The sequence below is a fragment of the Parambassis ranga genome, chromosome 12 (assembly GCF_900634625.1).
Source record: "Parambassis ranga chromosome 12, fParRan2.1, whole genome shotgun sequence".
Lineage (NCBI taxonomy): Eukaryota > Metazoa > Chordata > Actinopteri > Ambassidae > Parambassis > Parambassis ranga.
Window position 1 is genome coordinate 17,097,185 of NC_041032.1, and position 18,119 is coordinate 17,115,303.

At 51.3% G+C, this 18,119-nt stretch overlaps 4 protein-coding genes across 4 annotated transcripts; all 4 read right to left on the minus strand.

The window, feature by feature from the left end:
- Positions 1-45: 45 nt before the first annotated feature.
- wdr36 (WD repeat domain 36) lies at positions 46-6,198 on the minus strand. Its single transcript, XM_028417348.1, has 22 exons — positions 5,905-6,198; positions 4,881-4,908; positions 4,624-4,724; positions 4,430-4,547; positions 4,206-4,338; positions 4,042-4,096; positions 3,702-3,834; positions 3,130-3,305; positions 2,936-3,056; positions 2,799-2,864; positions 2,633-2,722; positions 2,417-2,559; positions 2,209-2,326; positions 1,967-2,132; positions 1,786-1,894; positions 1,621-1,700; positions 1,436-1,543; positions 1,101-1,332; positions 908-1,027; positions 599-680; positions 311-498; positions 46-239 (listed from the first exon to the last, which is right to left on the minus strand). The coding sequence occupies exons 1-22, from the start codon at positions 6,067-6,069 to the stop codon at positions 90-92; spliced, it is 2,682 nt and encodes an 893-aa protein (XP_028273149.1). The 5' UTR covers positions 6,070-6,198; the 3' UTR covers positions 46-89.
- Positions 6,199-6,487: 289 nt separating this feature from the next.
- On the minus strand, positions 6,488-9,640 carry slc25a46 (solute carrier family 25 member 46). The gene is made up of 8 exons (XM_028417352.1): positions 9,191-9,640; positions 8,894-8,936; positions 8,694-8,751; positions 8,488-8,565; positions 8,312-8,412; positions 8,138-8,194; positions 7,780-7,837; positions 6,488-7,692 (listed from the first exon to the last, which is right to left on the minus strand). Exons 1-8 carry the CDS (start codon positions 9,459-9,461, stop codon positions 7,096-7,098), a joined length of 1,263 nt encoding a protein of 420 aa, XP_028273153.1. The 5' UTR covers positions 9,462-9,640; the 3' UTR covers positions 6,488-7,095.
- Positions 9,641-9,749: 109 nt separating this feature from the next.
- slc31a1 (solute carrier family 31 member 1) lies at positions 9,750-14,553 on the minus strand. The gene is made up of 5 exons (XM_028417365.1): positions 14,398-14,553; positions 12,653-12,789; positions 12,508-12,580; positions 12,216-12,384; positions 9,750-11,170 (listed from the first exon to the last, which is right to left on the minus strand). Exons 2-5 carry the CDS (start codon positions 12,785-12,787, stop codon positions 10,969-10,971), a joined length of 579 nt encoding a protein of 192 aa, XP_028273166.1. The 5' UTR covers positions 12,788-12,789; positions 14,398-14,553; the 3' UTR covers positions 9,750-10,968.
- Positions 14,554-15,902: 1,349 nt separating this feature from the next.
- On the minus strand, positions 15,903-18,112 carry atp6v1g1 (ATPase H+ transporting V1 subunit G1). The gene is made up of 3 exons (XM_028418613.1): positions 17,747-18,112; positions 17,179-17,279; positions 15,903-16,391 (listed from the first exon to the last, which is right to left on the minus strand). The coding sequence occupies exons 1-3, from the start codon at positions 17,826-17,828 to the stop codon at positions 16,218-16,220; spliced, it is 357 nt and encodes a 118-aa protein (XP_028274414.1). The 5' UTR covers positions 17,829-18,112; the 3' UTR covers positions 15,903-16,217.
- Positions 18,113-18,119: the final 7 nt, after the last annotated feature.

Sequence of the window (18,119 nt, forward strand, 5' to 3'; positions counted from 1 at the left end):
GAACACGTTTGATCAATGTCTAAATAAAAATAGACAAAACACAAATCAGCACCAAAACCTTTAATAAAATACAAAACGGTGTGTGTGTGTCACAGCAGGGCGCTCTTTGTGTAAGAAAGCAGACACAACGACTGGTCAAATGATGCTTGTAGCTCCGCCCACCCTGCCTCCATCCGGGGTAACAGGTCAACCAGCGCTGCCATGGCAACAGAGTCCTGCGAAACTGATTGTAGATGGAGCTGAAAAACACAAAGATAGTAAGCAGGAACCCAAAGACCTTTAAAGGGTTCAGTCATTGTGATCAGCTGACCTTCAAGAAGAGCACCAGGTAAGCATGAGCCAGATCAAAGTCCCGCCCCCTGGCCAACATACTGTCAATCATTCGAATGAAGGCAAGCAGGAGGCTGCTGGCTCCGCCCCCTTCAGGCGTCAGACAGGTGAGCTCCACAGAGATCGCTGCCGGCCCATAATCCTTCAGGAGACACAGCGGCCGATCGACTGCAGGCAAAGTATTGATTAGAATTAGGATCATTAATTATTAGGTTAATAAAGTTCCTCCCTGTTGTTACAGGGCTTTTATTTTGGTAACCAGACTCACATGATCCAGACTGCAGTGCAGAGTCCAGAGCAGAACTGAACTCTGATCTCTGAGATAACAGACCCGCGGACAGCACCTTCGACTGAGACACACACAGTGATGTAACAGCACAATAAACACAAGCGGTCGGCCTGCAGAGGGGTGTACCACAAAGCCAGCAGGGCGGGTCAAAGCCAGCAGGGCGGGTCAAAGCCAGCAGGGCGGGTCAAACCTTCATGACCCTCAGATCTCTGACCAGTTCTCTCTGACCAGCTGATCTCGTTTTGTGATACACCCTCTAGGACCCCCCTCACCCCCCAGCCCTTCTACCTGTGTGTCCTGTTCCTGTTCCGTGGGCAGCGTGAATCGAGGTGTGAGACCTGGAACTGTTGGCAGGAAGAATGGAGCAGCAGCCGGAGCAGCAGGGGGCGCTACAGGCTTATTCCTCTTCTACAAACAACACAACACAACAGGTTACATTTAGCCTCAGTGTGTGTCTGTGTGTGTGAGAGAGAGAGAGGACCTTGATGTCGTCCAGGTGCAGCAGACTCTTCCATCGAGACTCTGGCAGCAGAGACAGTGTCACAAGCTCCACCCCCAGCTGTTCAGCTGACTGATACACATCATCAGCCTCTTCTGATGTCACTTCTTCCTCTGCTGCGTCCGCTGTGACTCCTGGCAGCATCTCCACTGCTGGCTGGTAGTCAGACGGGAGGGGGCGGAGCCCGACTGGCCCACATAGACTCTTATTTGACCTAAAGAAGGAGCGCTACACTGTGATTGGCTGAGGATGATGATGTGATGAGGTGAAAGGTGACACGTCATTAACACAACTCAAGCTCTGTGACTGGTTCCTACCAGAGGTAAACACCCAGGCTGTCAACATGAGCCGTTGCCAGGAAGTCTCCTGTTGGAGACATGGACACACACACTGGCGCCATGGCAACCAGGAAACAATCAACGAGCCTGGGGTGAGAAGAGGAAAAACGAGATTGGTTTTTATAGATTCACAATCACCGAGAAATGTACTGTCGGACTCTCACCATCCAGACGGGAGGTCCCAGGTACGGACAGTACAGTCCATCGCTACGGAAACCAACCAGCGGCCGTCAGGACTGAATGTCTGAAAGACGAGAACCACAGTGGGAGCTGTTAGCAGTCAGAGCAGCGAGAGGCCACGAGGAGCCCGTCATTAGCAAGAGACCCACCATGTCGTTGATGTTTCCATGGTGACCTGCAAACTTCCTGACGATTCGTCTGGTTTCTATGTCGACAACCACCAGTGTGAAGTCGTCCAGCGCCAATGCCAGCATCCCACTAACAACACAGGAGGAACGCTGTTATCTGCCTGTGTGGAGTTCTAGGTGCATCAAGCCTGCTGTTCACTACCTGTCTCTGTGTAGCAACATCTTAGCTGGGGCTGTATTTAACTTCAGCTGCACTTCCTGTTTCCTTGTCTTGAAGCGCCAAAATTTCAGCAGCCAATCGGAGCCAGTGGTGATAGTCAGCTGGTTCAGATTATCTGTGGCGACACCTCGCACCACGCCATCGTGAGCTAACGTGTGGGAGGAGGGGTTAATGACAGAACAGCACACAGCAGACAAGTCTATAAACAATGGATGAACAGGCACCTCTCTCTTCATCGCCAAAGCACCCTCTGTGAAGGCCGGACTGCAGGTTGAAGACGTCGACGCGGCCGCACGACAAGCCAACGACAGCAAAATGACCACAGGAAGTGATTTCAACCGCCTGCGAGACAGGAATGGGAGGAGAAACAGGAAGTCATCCGACGTTCAGAGCCAGCGAAGGGGGCGCTAACGAAACACGAGACTCGGTTACCGTGGCTACGGCATCTCTTCGGACACCCGGCGGCTGCAGATGGTGAGCTCCCATAGTGCTCCGCTGGTAGTTCCACGTGGTGGCGGCTGCGCGACCGCGATGGCATGCGATGATACCATCCCAGTCTGACTGACGAGTGACAGCTGTCAATCAACAGAGAAAATGTCAGGTGCTGTTTGCTCAGCGAGGTTTAACGTGTGAGATGTCTGCTTCTACCAGAGGAGAGCGCTGTGATGGCAGGAAGACGCAGCTCCGTGTAGGACATGCCCTTCTTCTTCTTCTGCTCTTTCTTCTTGTTAATGGAGCCTGGGAAAGAGGGACCATAGTCATCACCACACTACATTCACCTAATCCAGATCCAGAGCACAGCCTGTGAACGCACCGTGACCCAGGTTCTTGTTGTAGCGCTCATGAACGGCAGAGAATGACTGCAGCGTCCCGTCCTGACCTGCAGGGGGCAGAAACTCCTCGTCACATATAAACAGGCCTGTGATGTCGGCCAAATGAACGTCTATTTACCAGCACTGAGGATGTTTTTTCCATCGTTGCCATGGTGACGGATAGTGGTCGGCGGGGCACTGTGGCCCTGGCGACTTCGCAACAGTCTGGCCCCGCCCCCCTCCTGGTCAAATATCCAAACCTGAACACGAAGGTGTTAATATTACTTTTAATGTCAGGCGGCTGAGCCACACGGTTTAAACGTAAACACCCACCTTGATGGCGTTATCGGCTCCGTTTGTGACCAGCAGTGGCTCGCCATGAAGGAAGGTTGCAGCAGCAACAGCTGTTCTGTGGGCGTGTCTCTGCTGAGCGACCAGCTGACGGTTCTCCAAATCCCAGAATGCAATGTGTCCCTGGGGGCTCCCCGATGCTACAACGGGAGGCCCGTCTAACAGAGAGACACGGACACAAGAGAGCATCTCTTTATTGGTCCACTCACACACACCTGCACACATGCAGACACACATGCAGACACACACCTGCACACATGCAGACACACATGCAGACACACACCTGCACACATGCAGACACACACCTGCACACATGCAGACACACACCTGCACACATGCAGACACACACCTGCACACATGCAGACACACACCTGCACACATGCAGACACACATGACGCCATGAGTGGCAGTTGTTGTTCCTCTTACAGGGACTCACTACTACACTGTATTGTCTTGATCTACCCGGCCAAAGTTCTCGAGGGACAATCAGAACAACAACAAACGCCATGATGTCAGCAATGAGAGGCAGAGAGAGAGAGAGAGAGAGGCTGCACCTGTTCTGAAGGAGAGCGAGCTGATTGGTCCCCAGTCCTGCGTGAAGCTCATCAGCGTCTCGTCTAATCGGATGTTGTGAATGATGATGCGGCCCGAAGCGGTGCCAACACCAACCACATCCACTGCAGGACTCTGGGAAATGAAGTCCTCATTAAAACATCTTTTCAAAATAAAAGCTCAGGACAAGGTACAAGGGGGCGGAGCCAAAGCATCATCCTAAACCATGATGTGTGCATCATCATCATCATTTACACTTTAAACAGTTTCTACCCCAAACCTTAAATCAATACTGATCAAGACTGATTGATTACTTAACAGACTGATTGATTGGTGGCTGACCTGCTGCAGAACAGTGACTCCTGCTGACCAGCCAGCGAAGGTGAACAGCAGCTTACTGAGGATGAAGCACATGTTACCACATGATCACCGAGTTCATCGTTAGGCTGATGTTTACTGCGAAGCTGACACGGATCAATATGAACAGTTAACTGATCGCTGATCACCTGGTCTTAATGTTCCACAGCTGCAGTGCACCCTGGGAGCTCCCCAGCAGCACCTTATTTAGATATGTGCTTGGATGCATCATGGCCGACACGTCAAAGGTCATCGGGTCAAACTGCAGCCGCAGGTAGACATCTGGGAGGCAGAGAAAGCAAAGCATGCTGGGTAACAGCACAGGTACCGGACAGGGGTGTGTGCAGCTGAAGCCCTGCCCCCTCACACTCACCACCACCCTGGACGTCCCACACAATGACATCACCACCACTGTCAGCAGAGATCAGCTGTTCACCCAGCGGAAGCAGCAGACGCACTTCCTGTTGGTGACCATGGTAACTCATCACCACCTGTACGGAAAGAAAATGGAGTCAGCACAATTACAAGACAGAAGACAAACAGACACATGTAGCCGTGTTTTTGTACCTCTTTGTTCCTGGCGAAGGCGCTGATGAGCCGCCCAGAAGCTGCAAACACCAACATCCGGTCGGCCGCCACACACGTGATGTCATCAGGAAGGCTGTTACCTGGAGGGTGATGAAGAGCCTCAGTCATCAGGTCACATCACTAACAGTCCCAGACTGCAGCAGGCCCAGCTGCTGTTACCCAGACAACCTCCACACATCATCAGCGCACAGCAGCCAATCAGAGGCCAGAATGAAGTCTGAATGAAAGATACTCACTGACGGCGACGATTCCCAGCCGGTTCACCTGCAAGTGATCCACACAGCCGATCAATAATCAATACGTTTCACTGCCAGAGAGGTTCTACAGTGCTGCTGTCTGTGTGTGTGTGTCTGTGTATATGTGTGTGTCTGTCTGTCTGTGTGTGTGTCTGTGTATATGTGTGTGTCTGTCTGTCTGTGTGTCTGTGTGTGTGTCTGTGTATATGTGTGTGTCTGTCTGTGTATATGTGTGTGTGTGTCTGTCTGTCTGTGTGTGTGTGTATATATGTCTGTCTGTGTGTGTCTGTGTGTGTATATGTGTGTCTGTGTGTGTGTGTCTGTGTGTATATATGTCTGTCTGTGTGTGTCTGTGTCTGTGTGTATATGTGTGTCTGTGTGTGTCTGTCTGTGTGTGTGTCTGTGTGTGTGTGTCTGTCTGTGTGTGTGTCTGTGTATATGTGTGTCTGTGTGTGTGTGTGTGTCTGTCTGTCTGTGTATATGTGTGTGTCTGTGTGTATATATGTGTGTCTGTGTGTATATGTCTGTCTGTGTGTGTCTGTGTGTGTATATGTGTGTCTGTGTGTGTATATGTGTGTCTGTGTGTATATATGTCTGTGTGTATATATGTCTGTCTGTGTGTGTCTGTGTGTATATATGTCTGTCTGTGTGTGTCTGTGTGTGTATATGTGTATATATGTGTGTCTGTGTGTGTGTGTCTGTGTGTGTATATATGTGTGTCTGTGTGTGTGTCTGTGTGTGTGTGTCTGTGTGTGTATATGTGTATATATGTGTGTCTGTGTGTGTGTGTCTGTGTGTGTATATGTGTATATATGTGTGTCTGTGTGTGTCTGTGTGTGTGTGTGTGTGTCTGTGTGTGTATATGTGTGTCTGTGTGTGTATATGTGTGTCTGTGTGTGTGTCTGTGTGTGTATATGTGTGTCTGTGTGTGTGTGTGTGTGTGTGTGTGTGTGTGTGTGTATATATGTGTGTCTGTGTGTGTCTGTGTGTGTCTGTGTGTGCACAACTGTGAAACTCTTCTTACGTTGAAGGTGTGGAAACTTTTACCGACCGCCGTCACCACGTAGAACTCCCGGTGCTTCTGGTGGTACCGAAGCGCGTGCGGCACATGGTTAGAATACAGACCCAGAACCCGGAACCCGGAAAACAACGAGCTGCGTGCGCCCGCGAGGCTCCCGTCACCCGGCATCTGCGCTGAACGCGGATTAACGAACAAAACCTAAAAACTAACGAAACACGGAGCCGAGACACCGGACCGAGCGAGGAAAACACATGGAGGAGCACCGAGAACCGGACTCCGGCTGGAAACAGACACTAACAGCACAAAGGTTCCGCTCGTCCTTTCCTAGGGTTTCATGAAACTGCGCCGCCTGCTGGACTGGAGGCGGACCTGCACCATCAGGGTCCCAACAAACCCGGCGAAGGGGAGAGTAAATAATATCATTTATCTTAGTTATCGAAAGATAAATGTCGATATGTGGATAGTTTTATATATATATATATATATTATATTATTATACATTTTAAATACTGATAATATTGGATTAAACAAACCAAATAGTAAAAAACAGTTTTACCAGTTTTTCACAAAGAGAAGAAGTCTGTCGACACATTAAGATCATTTTATTTCACAACAAATTTACAGGAATCTCATTTAGACATTTACACAGATGTGAAGATGCTTCAGAAGAAGAACATGTTCTTAAATCTTTGATATTTTAAATCCAAACTGTTCCACATAAAATCACTTTGTCTGGAACGGACAGCTCTTTTCCACTAAGGATTATTAATCACTATTTAAATATTTGTTTCAGTACACAGAACAGTTTAATTTATACAACTTTCATACAAATATTAGGTGAGACAGCGGCTGCAGGTGAACAGGTTCATGCTTTCATGCTGGTACAGGAAGTGATCGGTTTCCATGGCGGCACAACCAGCACGACAACAACACAGGAAGACAACAGGAAATGACACCGTCAGACTGCCCATGTGATCACTGACGGGTGTTGGTTGGAGTGGTTGGTTCCTCCATGTGAAATGTTGGATTGTTCTTTGTCATGTGATCACTTCCAAACCTGCAGATTAACCACACGACGGTTTCTGTTCTTGTTCTGATGACTTCTCTCTGAACGAACAGAACAGGTGGACATCCTGCTGTCCCCGCAGAGGCTGATGGAGGACACCTGTCCTGCTGCCGCTCCACAGAAGCACACTAGCTGGCCTTAGCATCAAGCAGCAGCAACCTGAGCAGTGTCCTGGCCGCCGCCAGCAGCGCTCCGTGCAGCGCGTACTGCGCCGCCAGAGCGCCAAAGCCACGGTAGAACCCGGCGCCACTCTCCTTGCAGCGGATGTTGTTCAGGCAGTCAGAGAAGCCGTCGTACTGCGTGTTGACGGGCATGACCAGAGGGCTGCCGCCATTCATAGAGGCCACCGCACCGTCCGTGGCATCGATGATGGTTCGTGTGCCCTGCAAGGCAAGGCGGTGCAGCACCGTCTCCAGAGGAAACACCACAATGTCAGCCACCAGAGACCCGGCCCACGCCGCTGCCAGCTCTGGAAAGTAGGCGTCAAGTGGGTTGGACGGGTCAGCGCGCTGCTTTCTGCCGCGTTGGTGCAGCCACAGTGCCGCCCGCTGGATGGAGGTGGAGATGGCGTAGCGCAGCACGGCGTGCATGGCAGCAGGAAGCAACAGGCAGCTGAGCGGAAGCAGCCGCCGGCTGTGAGGAGCCCCGACCCCCAACAGGCGTGCCACACCTTCACGGACGCAGTCGAGCAACCCAGAGGACGATTCATCCCGCACGATCTCACTCTGAGGACACAGAGACAGACATTTAACAGGAAGGTCTCCTCACCGAGTCATCAGAACACCGACAGCACCATCAATAACTACAATCACCTGGACCGTCTCGATCAGGCTGGCACAGTAAAACGGAAGAGCCACTACAGCTGTCAACCTGTGGACGGAAGACAGAGGGACACAGGGTCAGAGACACACAGAGGAGAAAAGACAGAAGAAGAACCACATGAGAGGAAGAAGGAGGAGCAGGGGGAGGAGGAGGAGGAGGAGGAGAAGAACCACATGAGAGGAAGAAGGAGGAGCAGGAGGAGGAGGAGAAGAACCACATGAGAGGAAGAAGGAGGAGCAGGAGGAGGAGGAGGAGGAGGAGGAAGAGGAGGAGGAGGAAGAGGAGGGAGAGAAGAAGAAGAAGAAGAAGAAGAAGAAGAAGAAGAAGAAGAAGAAGAAGTGAACTTACCCTTTAAGCAGTAAATGTCCAGCCAGCTGTTTCCAGCTCCACCTGTGAGGGAGCTCCCTGCACACACACACACACACACACACACACACACACACACACACACACACACACACACACACACAGTGTCACCTCCTGTAGTGCTGTAATGTTGTTGTGTTAACTGTGTGTGGTTACCGTGGCAATGGCGTGAATTCACTGATGATGCCCTCGGCTCCCAGCGTGATGCCGTGAACGATGAAGGTGCTGCCCATCCCCTTCCACAGAGCCTTCACACCCTGACAGACACAACATGTTGAACCTGGATCAATCACAGCCATTGATCAGCCCAGTACATGCAGACAGCTTTATACCTGAGCCTTGGTGATGGAGTACATGACGGTGACTGCACTGAAGGGGGCGAGGTGGTAGCAGCGAGCATGATAGTTCACCTGAGAAACAGCCAATCAGCGAGCAGCAAACAAAAAGACACGATTCATCAAAACATAAAGGCAACCAGCAGGTATTGATCAGTTATTGATCAGGTATTGATCAGGTATTGATAAGAAGGTGCTCGTACCTGACACTGTCTGCGGAAGACGATGCAGGGATGAGCGAGGACGTTCTCTGTAAAGAGACTACACACACACACACACACACATCAGCAGCTGCGCTGTGACGTCATAACCAACAACACTTGGTGCCTTCTCCGTTGTTCCTGTCTTTGTGTGACGTAGTGTGACGTAGTGTAGTGATCGGTACAGTGATGAATGAACCAACCTGACGAGTCCGATTCCGAATCCAGCGAATCGATTCAGCTGCTCTGTAAATAAAAACACTGACGTCACTGACTTTTACTCACAAAAACCCAAACAGGCTAACAGGCTAACAGTTCTCGTTAGCCTGCTCTCTGCTAACACCTGCTGCTGGTTACATTCAGTCCTGGTTGTTGTCACGTTAGCCCGTCAGCTAGTCGATGTTTTCAGGGTTAGCTTTTTAGCTATTAGCCTGTTTGCTTCACTTCCCATTCTGTCATTAGCCTCTTAGCTAGCAAACCGCACGTCTCCACCGACCTACCAGCAGGCGGTACCCCGGGCTGCGGAGCGTCCCAGCCCGCAGCGGCCGCAGCACCTCCGGGTTCTCCCTGCGGCTCGTCGTACATCGGGGTCCGCTCCCCATGGTGCAGGTTGCGGCTGCCTGGGATGTCAGGAGGCGTGGTGACCCAGTGGTGATGCTGCAGCTCTGCGGGGGCTCCGGCACTCCGGACCGGGTACCCAGCTCCGTACAGCGGGTCGTCTCGGCCGCGGTAGCCGAGCCCGTCAAAGCTGTCCGGCCGCCTGGAAGTCATCAGCGCTGAAGTACCTTGACTAAGACTCGGCTAATGGATGTCAGAGCAGGACATCAGACTCTACTAACTGGTCCCGAGACAACAGCGAGCGATCAACCGTCCTGATCGGTTTGACCCACAGCAAAACATCCACCTTCTGCCCGGAAACACTTCTTCGCCACTTCCGGCAAACAGCAGGCGTGAAGGCTCGATGCTGCCCCTACAGGCCAGAAGAAGCAGCAGGTCGAGTTCTCTCTCTCTCTCCCTCTCTCACACACAGACTCTCTCTCTCCCTCTCACACACACACAGAGTTTCTACATAAACTTTATTGTTTTAATGACTCCAGCATTTGTGACATTGAAACATGTTGAACAGGTAAAACTTTCCTTCACAGACAACATAAAAGTGGATTCACACACAGAGAAGACGAGCACGCCTGCTGTGGTCCCACGTGTTCAGAGGTCTGTGACCTCATCACGCTGTCGGCGCACACGGCTGCATTCACTTACTTTGGGCCACCCAGTGCAGTCGTCCATTATCTGAATGAAACATGGAGTAACTGATCTGTGTCCCTGCCTTCTGACGATGTAAACTCTGAATAAAATGTTTCCCATAGATCCTCTCAGGGGCTGAAACAGGCTCCACAGACACACACAGTGAAACACTGAACACAGGACTGCAGCACATACACACGTGTCATCTGAGTTTCCTCTACACCACATAAACTAACGTTCAAGTCTAAAGTGACACCAACATGTGTGTTAATGCCCTGATCACAGACACAGATCGGACCGGCCTCTAGGCAGCAGGACAACTCGCTGTGGGCCGCAGTAAGGCAGCGGGCGGCGGCGTTAAGGCCGACGGTGGCCGAAGAACTTCAATAATCAGAAAAATCAATCAACAGTTCAATGAGGATTAAATTATAACAAAGTGTGATCAGAATTCTGAGGACTGACTGGCCAACGTATCCTAAAAAAAGCTGAGTTTTTATTTAAAACGCTCATGTGTAAAATGATCAATGAAAGTTGTAAACAGGAAATAAATATCGATTCTTCAGTGATTAGTGATTATCTGACAAACAACAAATCAGAACTGTGTTTATTACTTCAACTGAATCAAAGGAAACACTGATTAGCTTTGTTCTGTTACTTAATCTGAAGCTCTGCTAATGAGCCGCTAACCCTAAGAAAAGGTTATGTACGTTTGGCTAGCAGTGGCCGACCTCCCAGTGTCATGGCACAAAACATAAAATGGACAATTTGGCATTCACTGCAGGAGAACTAGACGTGATATTTATGGCAGACATCCTGACAGTAAGTGCTCCCTGTCTTCTCCTAAATGAGGGCTAATCTGTCGGAGAGCTACGCTACAATCCTGGGCTCAGCCACAGCTTGTAATTTTGTGTGACGTGTACGAGCTAACTCTGTGGTTTAGTGTCAGCAGTGTGCCGAGGTGGGGGAAATGTTAGTATTATTTGATTGTGATCAGCAGAAATCAGAACCTCCCTACGCAGCGCTAACCAACAAGCTAGTGGCAGTGCTCAGTGATGTCAACCACGACCGCCTTCCTCCAGCTGAACAGGAAGTATCCCATGCCCGCGCCGGCCGCCACAGCGATGCAGAGGTATCCGTTGTAGGTCATGAAGACGAGCATCAGGAAGTAGCTGACGACCACCTGAATGATGTGCAGCAGGGTCTGAATGAAGTGGGCGGGGCTTAGCATCCGCTGTCTAACAGGACGAGAGGAGCACGTTAGCATTTCAGGTAGTGACACAGATGCTTATTGTGATTTCGGCGTGTAGCTCGGTTATTGTTAGCAAACACAAAGAGTTTAATGTTAGTTTAGAATGTCAAAACCTTTAAGAGTTAGCATTGTAGCTCTGAACTGAAGTATAAGAGGTAATCATGTAAACACTGCTAACGGTAAGCACGGTAAAACATCTGTGTGCTTTAACACTGATGACGGCTCACAGCAGCGCTGCTGCACGCTGCTAGCTTACATGCTTCACATTAGCAGTGTCACCATTAACGGCTTGAAGGCCAACACATGTGTCTGTTAGCGCTTATAGCATAATTAGCTTCCAGTTGATCAGCACACAGGCACTGTGCCACCTGCAGCGGCGGTGGAAACCAAGAAGGACTTCAGGAGTGGTCAGAACCCTGCAATCAGAGGAGTTCTGACGACACCACAGAAGAAGACGGATACAAAAGACTTCCTGTGGTGAGATCCTCCAATCAGAACGGACGTTTGTACTGAATCCCTGATCAACGGCAGCCTAAACAGTCTGATCAGAGAATCTCACCCTCCCAGGAAACTAAATCAGAGACCAGAACCAGACCCTGGGTCAGAACCAGGTCATTTACCTGATAGACAATCCTGAGGAGCGGGATCTCTTTCCAGCGGGAGGCTCTGCCCCCTCCAAACAGTGACTGTCAATCACTGAGCTGACAGTAAACACACGGCGCACGTTTGGTATATTTACAACTCAGACGTAGAGTCTCACACACTGATTCTACTTCCTGTTGTGTATGCTGCATGTTGTTGTGTATGCTGCATGTTGTTGTGTATGCTGCATGTTGTTGCATGTTGTTGTGTATGCTGCATGTTGTTGTGTATGCTGCATGTTGTTGTGTATGCTGCATGTTGTTGTGTATGCTGCATGTTGTTGTTGCATGTTGTTGTGTATGCTGCATGTTGTGTATGCTGCATGTTGTTGTCTATGCTGCATGTTGTTGTGTATGCTGCATGTTGTTGTGTATGCTGTTATCACATACCCGACTGTCTTGTGCGTCTCCATCAGCACTGTCCCATCAGCACCTGGGAGCGGCATGGAGTTGTAGCGGACATTGACCTGACTGCGACGCAGCAGCACCTCACGTCCGATCTTCAGCCCCTCGTACAGCACAGCCAGCAGGAAGACGCCTATACAGGCCCCCACCATCTCTGAGGAACAGGACAGCGTTCGTTACAATGGAAACTAAATGTATACTGATCACAAACAAAGCCCGCATGTTGATCGTGTGTGTGAACTTGGTGGCGTGAGCACGGTTTGGAGGCCAGACTGACCGCCTGGTGAGTTGATGAGCAGTCCGGTGAACAGCAGCTCCACGTTGTTGTAGCCAAAGTAGAAGGTCATTACCTAGGCAACGACAGCAGCAGGATATGAGCATACAACATCAGGGCGTGCTCCCATCAGCGTGCTGCTTCTCACCATGCCCATGTGTCCTCCGTGGTCCCCGTCATGTCCTCCTCCTACTCCACCGTGTTCCCCGGTTGTGGATGGGGCCATGGTGTGATGATGGTGGGCGTGGTCCATTGCCATGATGCTGTGGTTCATGTGGTCCATGGCTGCAGGTAAACAGAACTTTCTGGTAAGTACAACGCTGCCACTAACAGGTCACACTGTGAACGACGCGGCGCCACCTGCCGAACACACAAACCTTTCCCGTCTTACCTCTCTCCGCTCGGTGATGCCGACTCGCTCAGGGACGCCAGCGCACTGAGCACTGAGCATCAGAGCCAGCTCATCCTGGAGCCATAACCATAGCAACCGCCTGACATCACAGAGCAGACGCTCTGCTGTAATCTGATTGGCTGTTAAGCCCTGAGGCTACGGGAAGCAAAACCAGCCAATTAAAGCTCCAGGATCTTGGCGATCACCAGCCAATTGGATCACAGCATCGTTAACATTAACTGGAAGGTCAGTCGTCGCCATCGGCAACTCGTACTTTATGCTTTCCAGTCAGCATCACTTTCCTGTCAAATGATAATGGCCTCTCTCTCTCTTCACTTCAAGTATCTTCGCCGCTACCTTCAGAATGACGTGAGTTTAAAACATTACACAAAGTCCTTCCTATCGCACTGCCTTCCATCAGGGTTTGATTCCTGCAATCTGATTGGACGGTTTAGAGATAGGAAGTCTGGAGAGAACGAGGGGCGATCGAGCACTGAACAGACGTTTTAAACAGAAGCGATCCTTTAACAGCCAATAAACCGACCGTAGGACAAAGTTCAGCCAATCAGATGTGGGCATGAGTGTTTACGGTTGTTACATGTTCAGAGGCTCAGAGATCAGGAAAACATGTGCACGGGTTCAGAACCACCACCACCACGTTGCAGGACGTGTCCTCCTCTATCTACGCTACCATGGCAACACGTTCTCACACCTGGTGACACGCCTGAGGTCACAGAGAGGGACGACCAACCCAAAGACAGCCTGACACCTGCAGCTGTTACCTGTCTCAGCGGCCAATCAGAGAAGAGCAGAACCAGGACTGACCCAGAAGCAGCAACGTGTTCAGTTTGACCTCTGACCTTTGACCTTCAGCCCGTCACATCTTTAGACATCTCAGCGTTTTTCTAACCTTTAAGTTTACGGCTTCTTTATCTTCACACGGAGGAGGCAGCTCTCAGCCCTCTGAGCGGGACAGGAGCCGCCCAGCTGAAGTGCTGATACAGCAGATCAATCCGTCTGATACCAGGTCCAACGGGTCACAGGTGTGTGATATAACAATAACCTGATGACCCGTCAGGTCCTGATACAGCAGATCAATCGGTCTGATACCAGGTCCAACGGGTCACAGGTGTGTGATATACCCCGATGACCCGTCAGGTCCTCTGCGGCTGCTCAGTGAACTCCTCTGTCCCCACGGGCCTCCATCACAGCTGGTGTTCGTGTCCACGCGGCACACTTTACGGTACACCGGGCGGCGCACGAGTCACCCTCACGGGCCCACGGTAACAACAGACCTACACGGTGGCGGAGAAACAGTCCGTGTCCGCGGGACGACACCTTTACAGGCGGGCCACACGGAGCCGAACTCACCACGGCCCGGTTCTGGAACAGCGCCAGGTCCCGGCCGCTGAAGCTCGGCGGGTCAGCCGACCAGTGAACCGCCGTGCGGCAGCAGAGGTCACCGCCGGGAGTCACTGACAGACGGCCGCGCGCAGACTCACCTGAAACTCTCCGGAAGAGTTCTTCTCCGTCGGAGCTCGGAGCTCGGCGCTTGGCGCGGAACCAGAACACAGAAAAACAAGAAGAAAAGAAAGAAAACAGCCGCTCGTCCCTCGACTTCTCTCAGCGTCGGCCGCTTCCGCCAGCAGCGTGATGACGTGTCCACTCTGCGCGCAGAGGCGGAGCTTAGAAAGAGGACGGCACGCGCGGTTTGAACCAATCACAAAACAGGCTCGCGGTGAGGGGCGGGGCTGCCGTGGAGCCACGTCAGTGGGGCTCGTAGAGATCATGTGAGTCATGTGATCTCCTCACATACGTGCATGTGACTGCGCGTACCCGTGGAACTGTGAAAGTGAAGTGAGTTCCAAACACCCCGAGCATCAGCTGATCTGCTGCTGATCAGTACTCATCAGGAACTGATCGGGACCGTCAGTGTCCATGGACCCAGTGTCCATGGACCGGACCTGACGAACCTCTAGAGATCAGTACTCCTGAAGCAGCTCCGGTCTGTGGGGTTAGAGTCCTGCCACAGTCTGAACCCTGAAGTTCAATGTTGGAACATTTAAGAAATGATTTAAGTCTGAAATAAGTTTTGAAACCTTGAATAATATTTTGAAAGGCTGAGAAAAAGTTTTGAATCTCTGCAAACATGATGTTTATTTTTCTATATATTTATTAGTGCAACCTGCTTATTACAGAGTTCCATCACATCTGCAGAGTCCAGCGCTTGTTGCTCCCTTCCTGTTTAATTTCGGCATCGCTCTCCACATTCAGTTTGTAAAAAAGTTTTGACACCTTGAAACTTGAGTTTTGAATATTTTCAATCAAACATCATTTTGTAGTTTTTAGTTGAATTTTCACATCTGTCAGGATGTCTTCCTATGAATGAACTGCTCCACCCAGACGAAGGACCTGGTGCTGGATCTGAGGAGGACCAAGGCTCCAGTGACCCCTACCAGCATCACAGGGTGATGTGCTGGTGTCTGCTGGGGCAGCAGTCTGAGGGTGAGGGACAGAAACAGACTCAACAGAACCACCAGGAAGGCGGCCATGTTGAGAGGACCTGGACTCTATGACAGAGGTGTGTCAGAGGAGGACGTGGTCCAAAGTAAAGACCATACTGGACTGTCCCTCTCACCCGCTCCACACTGTGCTGACCAGCTACAGGAGCTCGTTCAGCAACAGACTCCGACTCCCACGATGCACCACTGAGAGACACAGGAAGTCATTCCTGCCTGTCAATCAAACTACTGAGCTCTGACCTGTGACAGTCGCTCAGACACTGTCCATTCACACTGGGACATTCATGTCCTGCTCTTCACTGTGTGAAGGTTTATACAGAGTCAATATGTTCTTTAGATGCAACAATCCAGGTTTTTAGATATTCATGATTTATTCCTTTGATTTTTATTCTCGTCTGTAACAAAAAGAATTTCCCCTCCGGATAAATGAAGGAGTTCTGATTCTGCTTCATGAGGTTTTATAAACATCACTCGTCACACTCAGGGACACAGCTTCAGCCAATCCACAATTTAATATGTTCACAGGACAGTCACACGGTCACCAACAGGAATCACTACTGTGGAAGAGTCAAACAGCGAAGTGAAGGCTTCAGGACGAGATGAGGAACAGATGGAACTCCACATATATAAATACACCAACTATTCAGGGTCTCGTCGGAGCGGGGCGTCATGAACTCTGACCACTTAAATACTACACAGGAGGTTTACACAAACTAAACTCAGGAGGGTTTGGAACTAAACTAACAGAACATCCAGGCCGCCGCTCCTGACTCCACCCACACAGTCACATGGCTCCACCCTCAGCCAGCCACGCGGTAGTTAGCGTGGAACTCTGGCTGGATGTCGCAGACCCGTCGCAGCAGCTCACCCAGCACCGTCTCCCTGTTACCACGGTAACTGGCCTGGATACGACCCATCCGCTCGGCCGTGTCACGGTCCACCTCCACTGCACTGTTACCATGGGAACCAAGAGCCTGGAGGAGGAAGTGTGAGTAAACCATCAGATAAACAGGAACATACAACAACCCAATGACAAGACGTCAGAGGACAGAGGGCAGCCTGGGGCGGGGCGACAGGCAGGAGGACAGGAAGACAGACAGGCAGACAGGAAGACAGACAGACAGGACAACAGACAGGCAGGAAGACAGACAGGCAGACAGACAGACAGACAGACAGGAAGACAGACAGACAGACAGACAGGCAGACAGACAGACAGACAGGAAGACAGACAGACAGACAGGCAGGCAGGCAGACAGACAGACAGACAGGAAGACAGACAGGATGACAGACAGGAAGACAGACAGGCAGGCAGACAGACAGGCAGACAGACAGGAAGACAGACAGGCAGGCAGGCAGGCAGACAGGCAGACAGACAGACAGGAAGACAGACAGGCAGGCAGACAGACAGGCAGACAGACAGACAGACAGACAGACAGACAGACAGACAGACAGACAGGCAGACAGACAGACAGACAGGATGACAGACAGACAGACAGACAGACAGACAGACAGGAAGACAGGCAGACAGACAGGAAGACAGACAGACAGACAGGAAGGACGACAGACAGACAGACAGACAGACAGGAAGACAGACAGGCAGACAGACAGACAGACAGACAGACAGACAGGCAGGACGACAGGCAGACAGGGCGACAGGCAGACAGACAGGCAGGGCGACAGGAAGGGCGACAGACAGACAGACAGACAGACAGACAGACAGACAGACAGACAGGCAGACAGGAAGTCAAAGAGCAGCCTCACAGCAGCCTCCTTGGTCTTGAACTCCTTCTCCCTCTGCAGCCGGTACTGCTCGATCTCAGCCTGCGCCTCCTCCTTGGCCTGCTTCAGGCGGCGGTTCTTCCCTGCAGGGGGCGACAGATCACATCAGATCGTTATCCTCCATGGATTATCATGTGATGTCATCACCCCATGATGCTCTGCGACATGAACACGTGACCGAGCTAAAACGCTGTTACTAAAAACACAGATTTAGATCAAATCACTCAAACACCAGAGGTCCAGCTGAGCCGGAGCGTGGGCCGGTGTCTGAGCAGCCTGGTACCAGCGGCCTCGCACCCCGCCACAGCTCCGTGTGCGCCCCGGTTCAGTGAGACCCACGCAGCACAGAGTCTCTAAATTATTAGATTATTCCGCCGGGTCCCGCTGCGGCCCGTCTGCGCCCACCCCCCACACCTCTCCCCCGGTACTCTCTGTTGCCCCCTGACTTCATGGTCCAGTCCTGGTCCCGTGTCAGCGGGAGCTGTCCGCTAACATCTGTCTCGGCACGGACCGGGGGGCCGCGGTGGGCTCTGTGCGCCTGTGTACTCACGTTTACGGGCCTCGGTCACCTTCTCGGCCGCTCTCTTCTCGGCCTGCAGCAGCTGCTGGATGCCCTGGGACTGACTCGCCATGTCGGGTCGAGAAGCTGCGGAGTCGGAGGCAGAAACAGAGAAATGCACCGAGACGAAGGTCGACGGAGGAGCTCGCTGCTTCTTCTTCCTCTGTTGACCGCAGTCAGCTGATGTCGCGTCACTCTGCGGGACGTCACGTGATGTTGTCACGAGGGCTCGTGGCGAATTGATCAAACGTCTGTTTTTAAAAGTATTTAACCGTTTATGTCATCAATACAGTATGTATTTATTCATTCCAGTGTCTGTGTGTGTCTGTGTGTGTCTGTCTTTGTGTGTGTGTGTGTCTGTGTG

Bases quoted from the DNA above. Each gene is read 5' to 3' on its own strand.
- atp6v1g1 (XM_028418613.1), bottom strand. From the start codon at position 17,828: ATGGCGAGTCAGTCCCAGGGCATCCAGCAGCTGCTGCAGGCCGAGAAG. The intron at 17,280-17,746 runs GTGAGTACACAG...CGCCCCCTGCAG, and splicing joins GGTGACCGAGGCCCGTAAAC to GGAAGAACCGCCGCCTGAAG. The intron at 16,392-17,178 runs GTGAGGCTGCTC...TTCCTCCTCCAG, and splicing joins TCAAGACCAAGGAGGCTGCT to GCTCTTGGTTCCCATGGTAA.
- wdr36 (XM_028417348.1), bottom strand. From the start codon at position 6,069: ATGCCGGGTGACGGGAGCCTCGCGGGCGCACGCAGCTCGTTGTTTTCC. The intron at 4,909-5,904 runs GTAAGAAGAGTT...GATCACTTGCAG, and splicing joins AAAGTTTCCACACCTTCAAC to GTGAACCGGCTGGGAATCGT. The intron at 240-310 runs GTCAGCTGATCA...TGTGTTTTTCAG, and splicing joins ACCTGGTGCTCTTCTTGAAG to CTCCATCTACAATCAGTTTC.
- slc25a46 (XM_028417352.1), bottom strand. From the start codon at position 9,461: ATGACTTCCAGGCGGCCGGACAGCTTTGACGGGCTCGGCTACCGCGGC. The intron at 8,413-8,487 runs GTATAAAGCTGT...TGTGTCTGTCAG, and splicing joins ACTCCATCACCAAGGCTCAG to GGTGTGAAGGCTCTGTGGAA. The intron at 7,693-7,779 runs GTGATTGTAGTT...CTGTGTCCTCAG, and splicing joins GCCTGATCGAGACGGTCCAG to AGTGAGATCGTGCGGGATGA.
- slc31a1 (XM_028417365.1), bottom strand. From the start codon at position 12,787: ATGGACCACATGAACCACAGCATCATGGCAATGGACCACGCCCACCAT. The intron at 12,581-12,652 runs GTGAGAAGCAGC...GTCGTTGCCTAG, and splicing joins ACGGAGGACACATGGGCATG to GTAATGACCTTCTACTTTGG. The intron at 12,385-12,507 runs GTCAGTCTGGCC...CCTGTTCCTCAG, and splicing joins GCTCATCAACTCACCAGGCG to AGATGGTGGGGGCCTGTATA.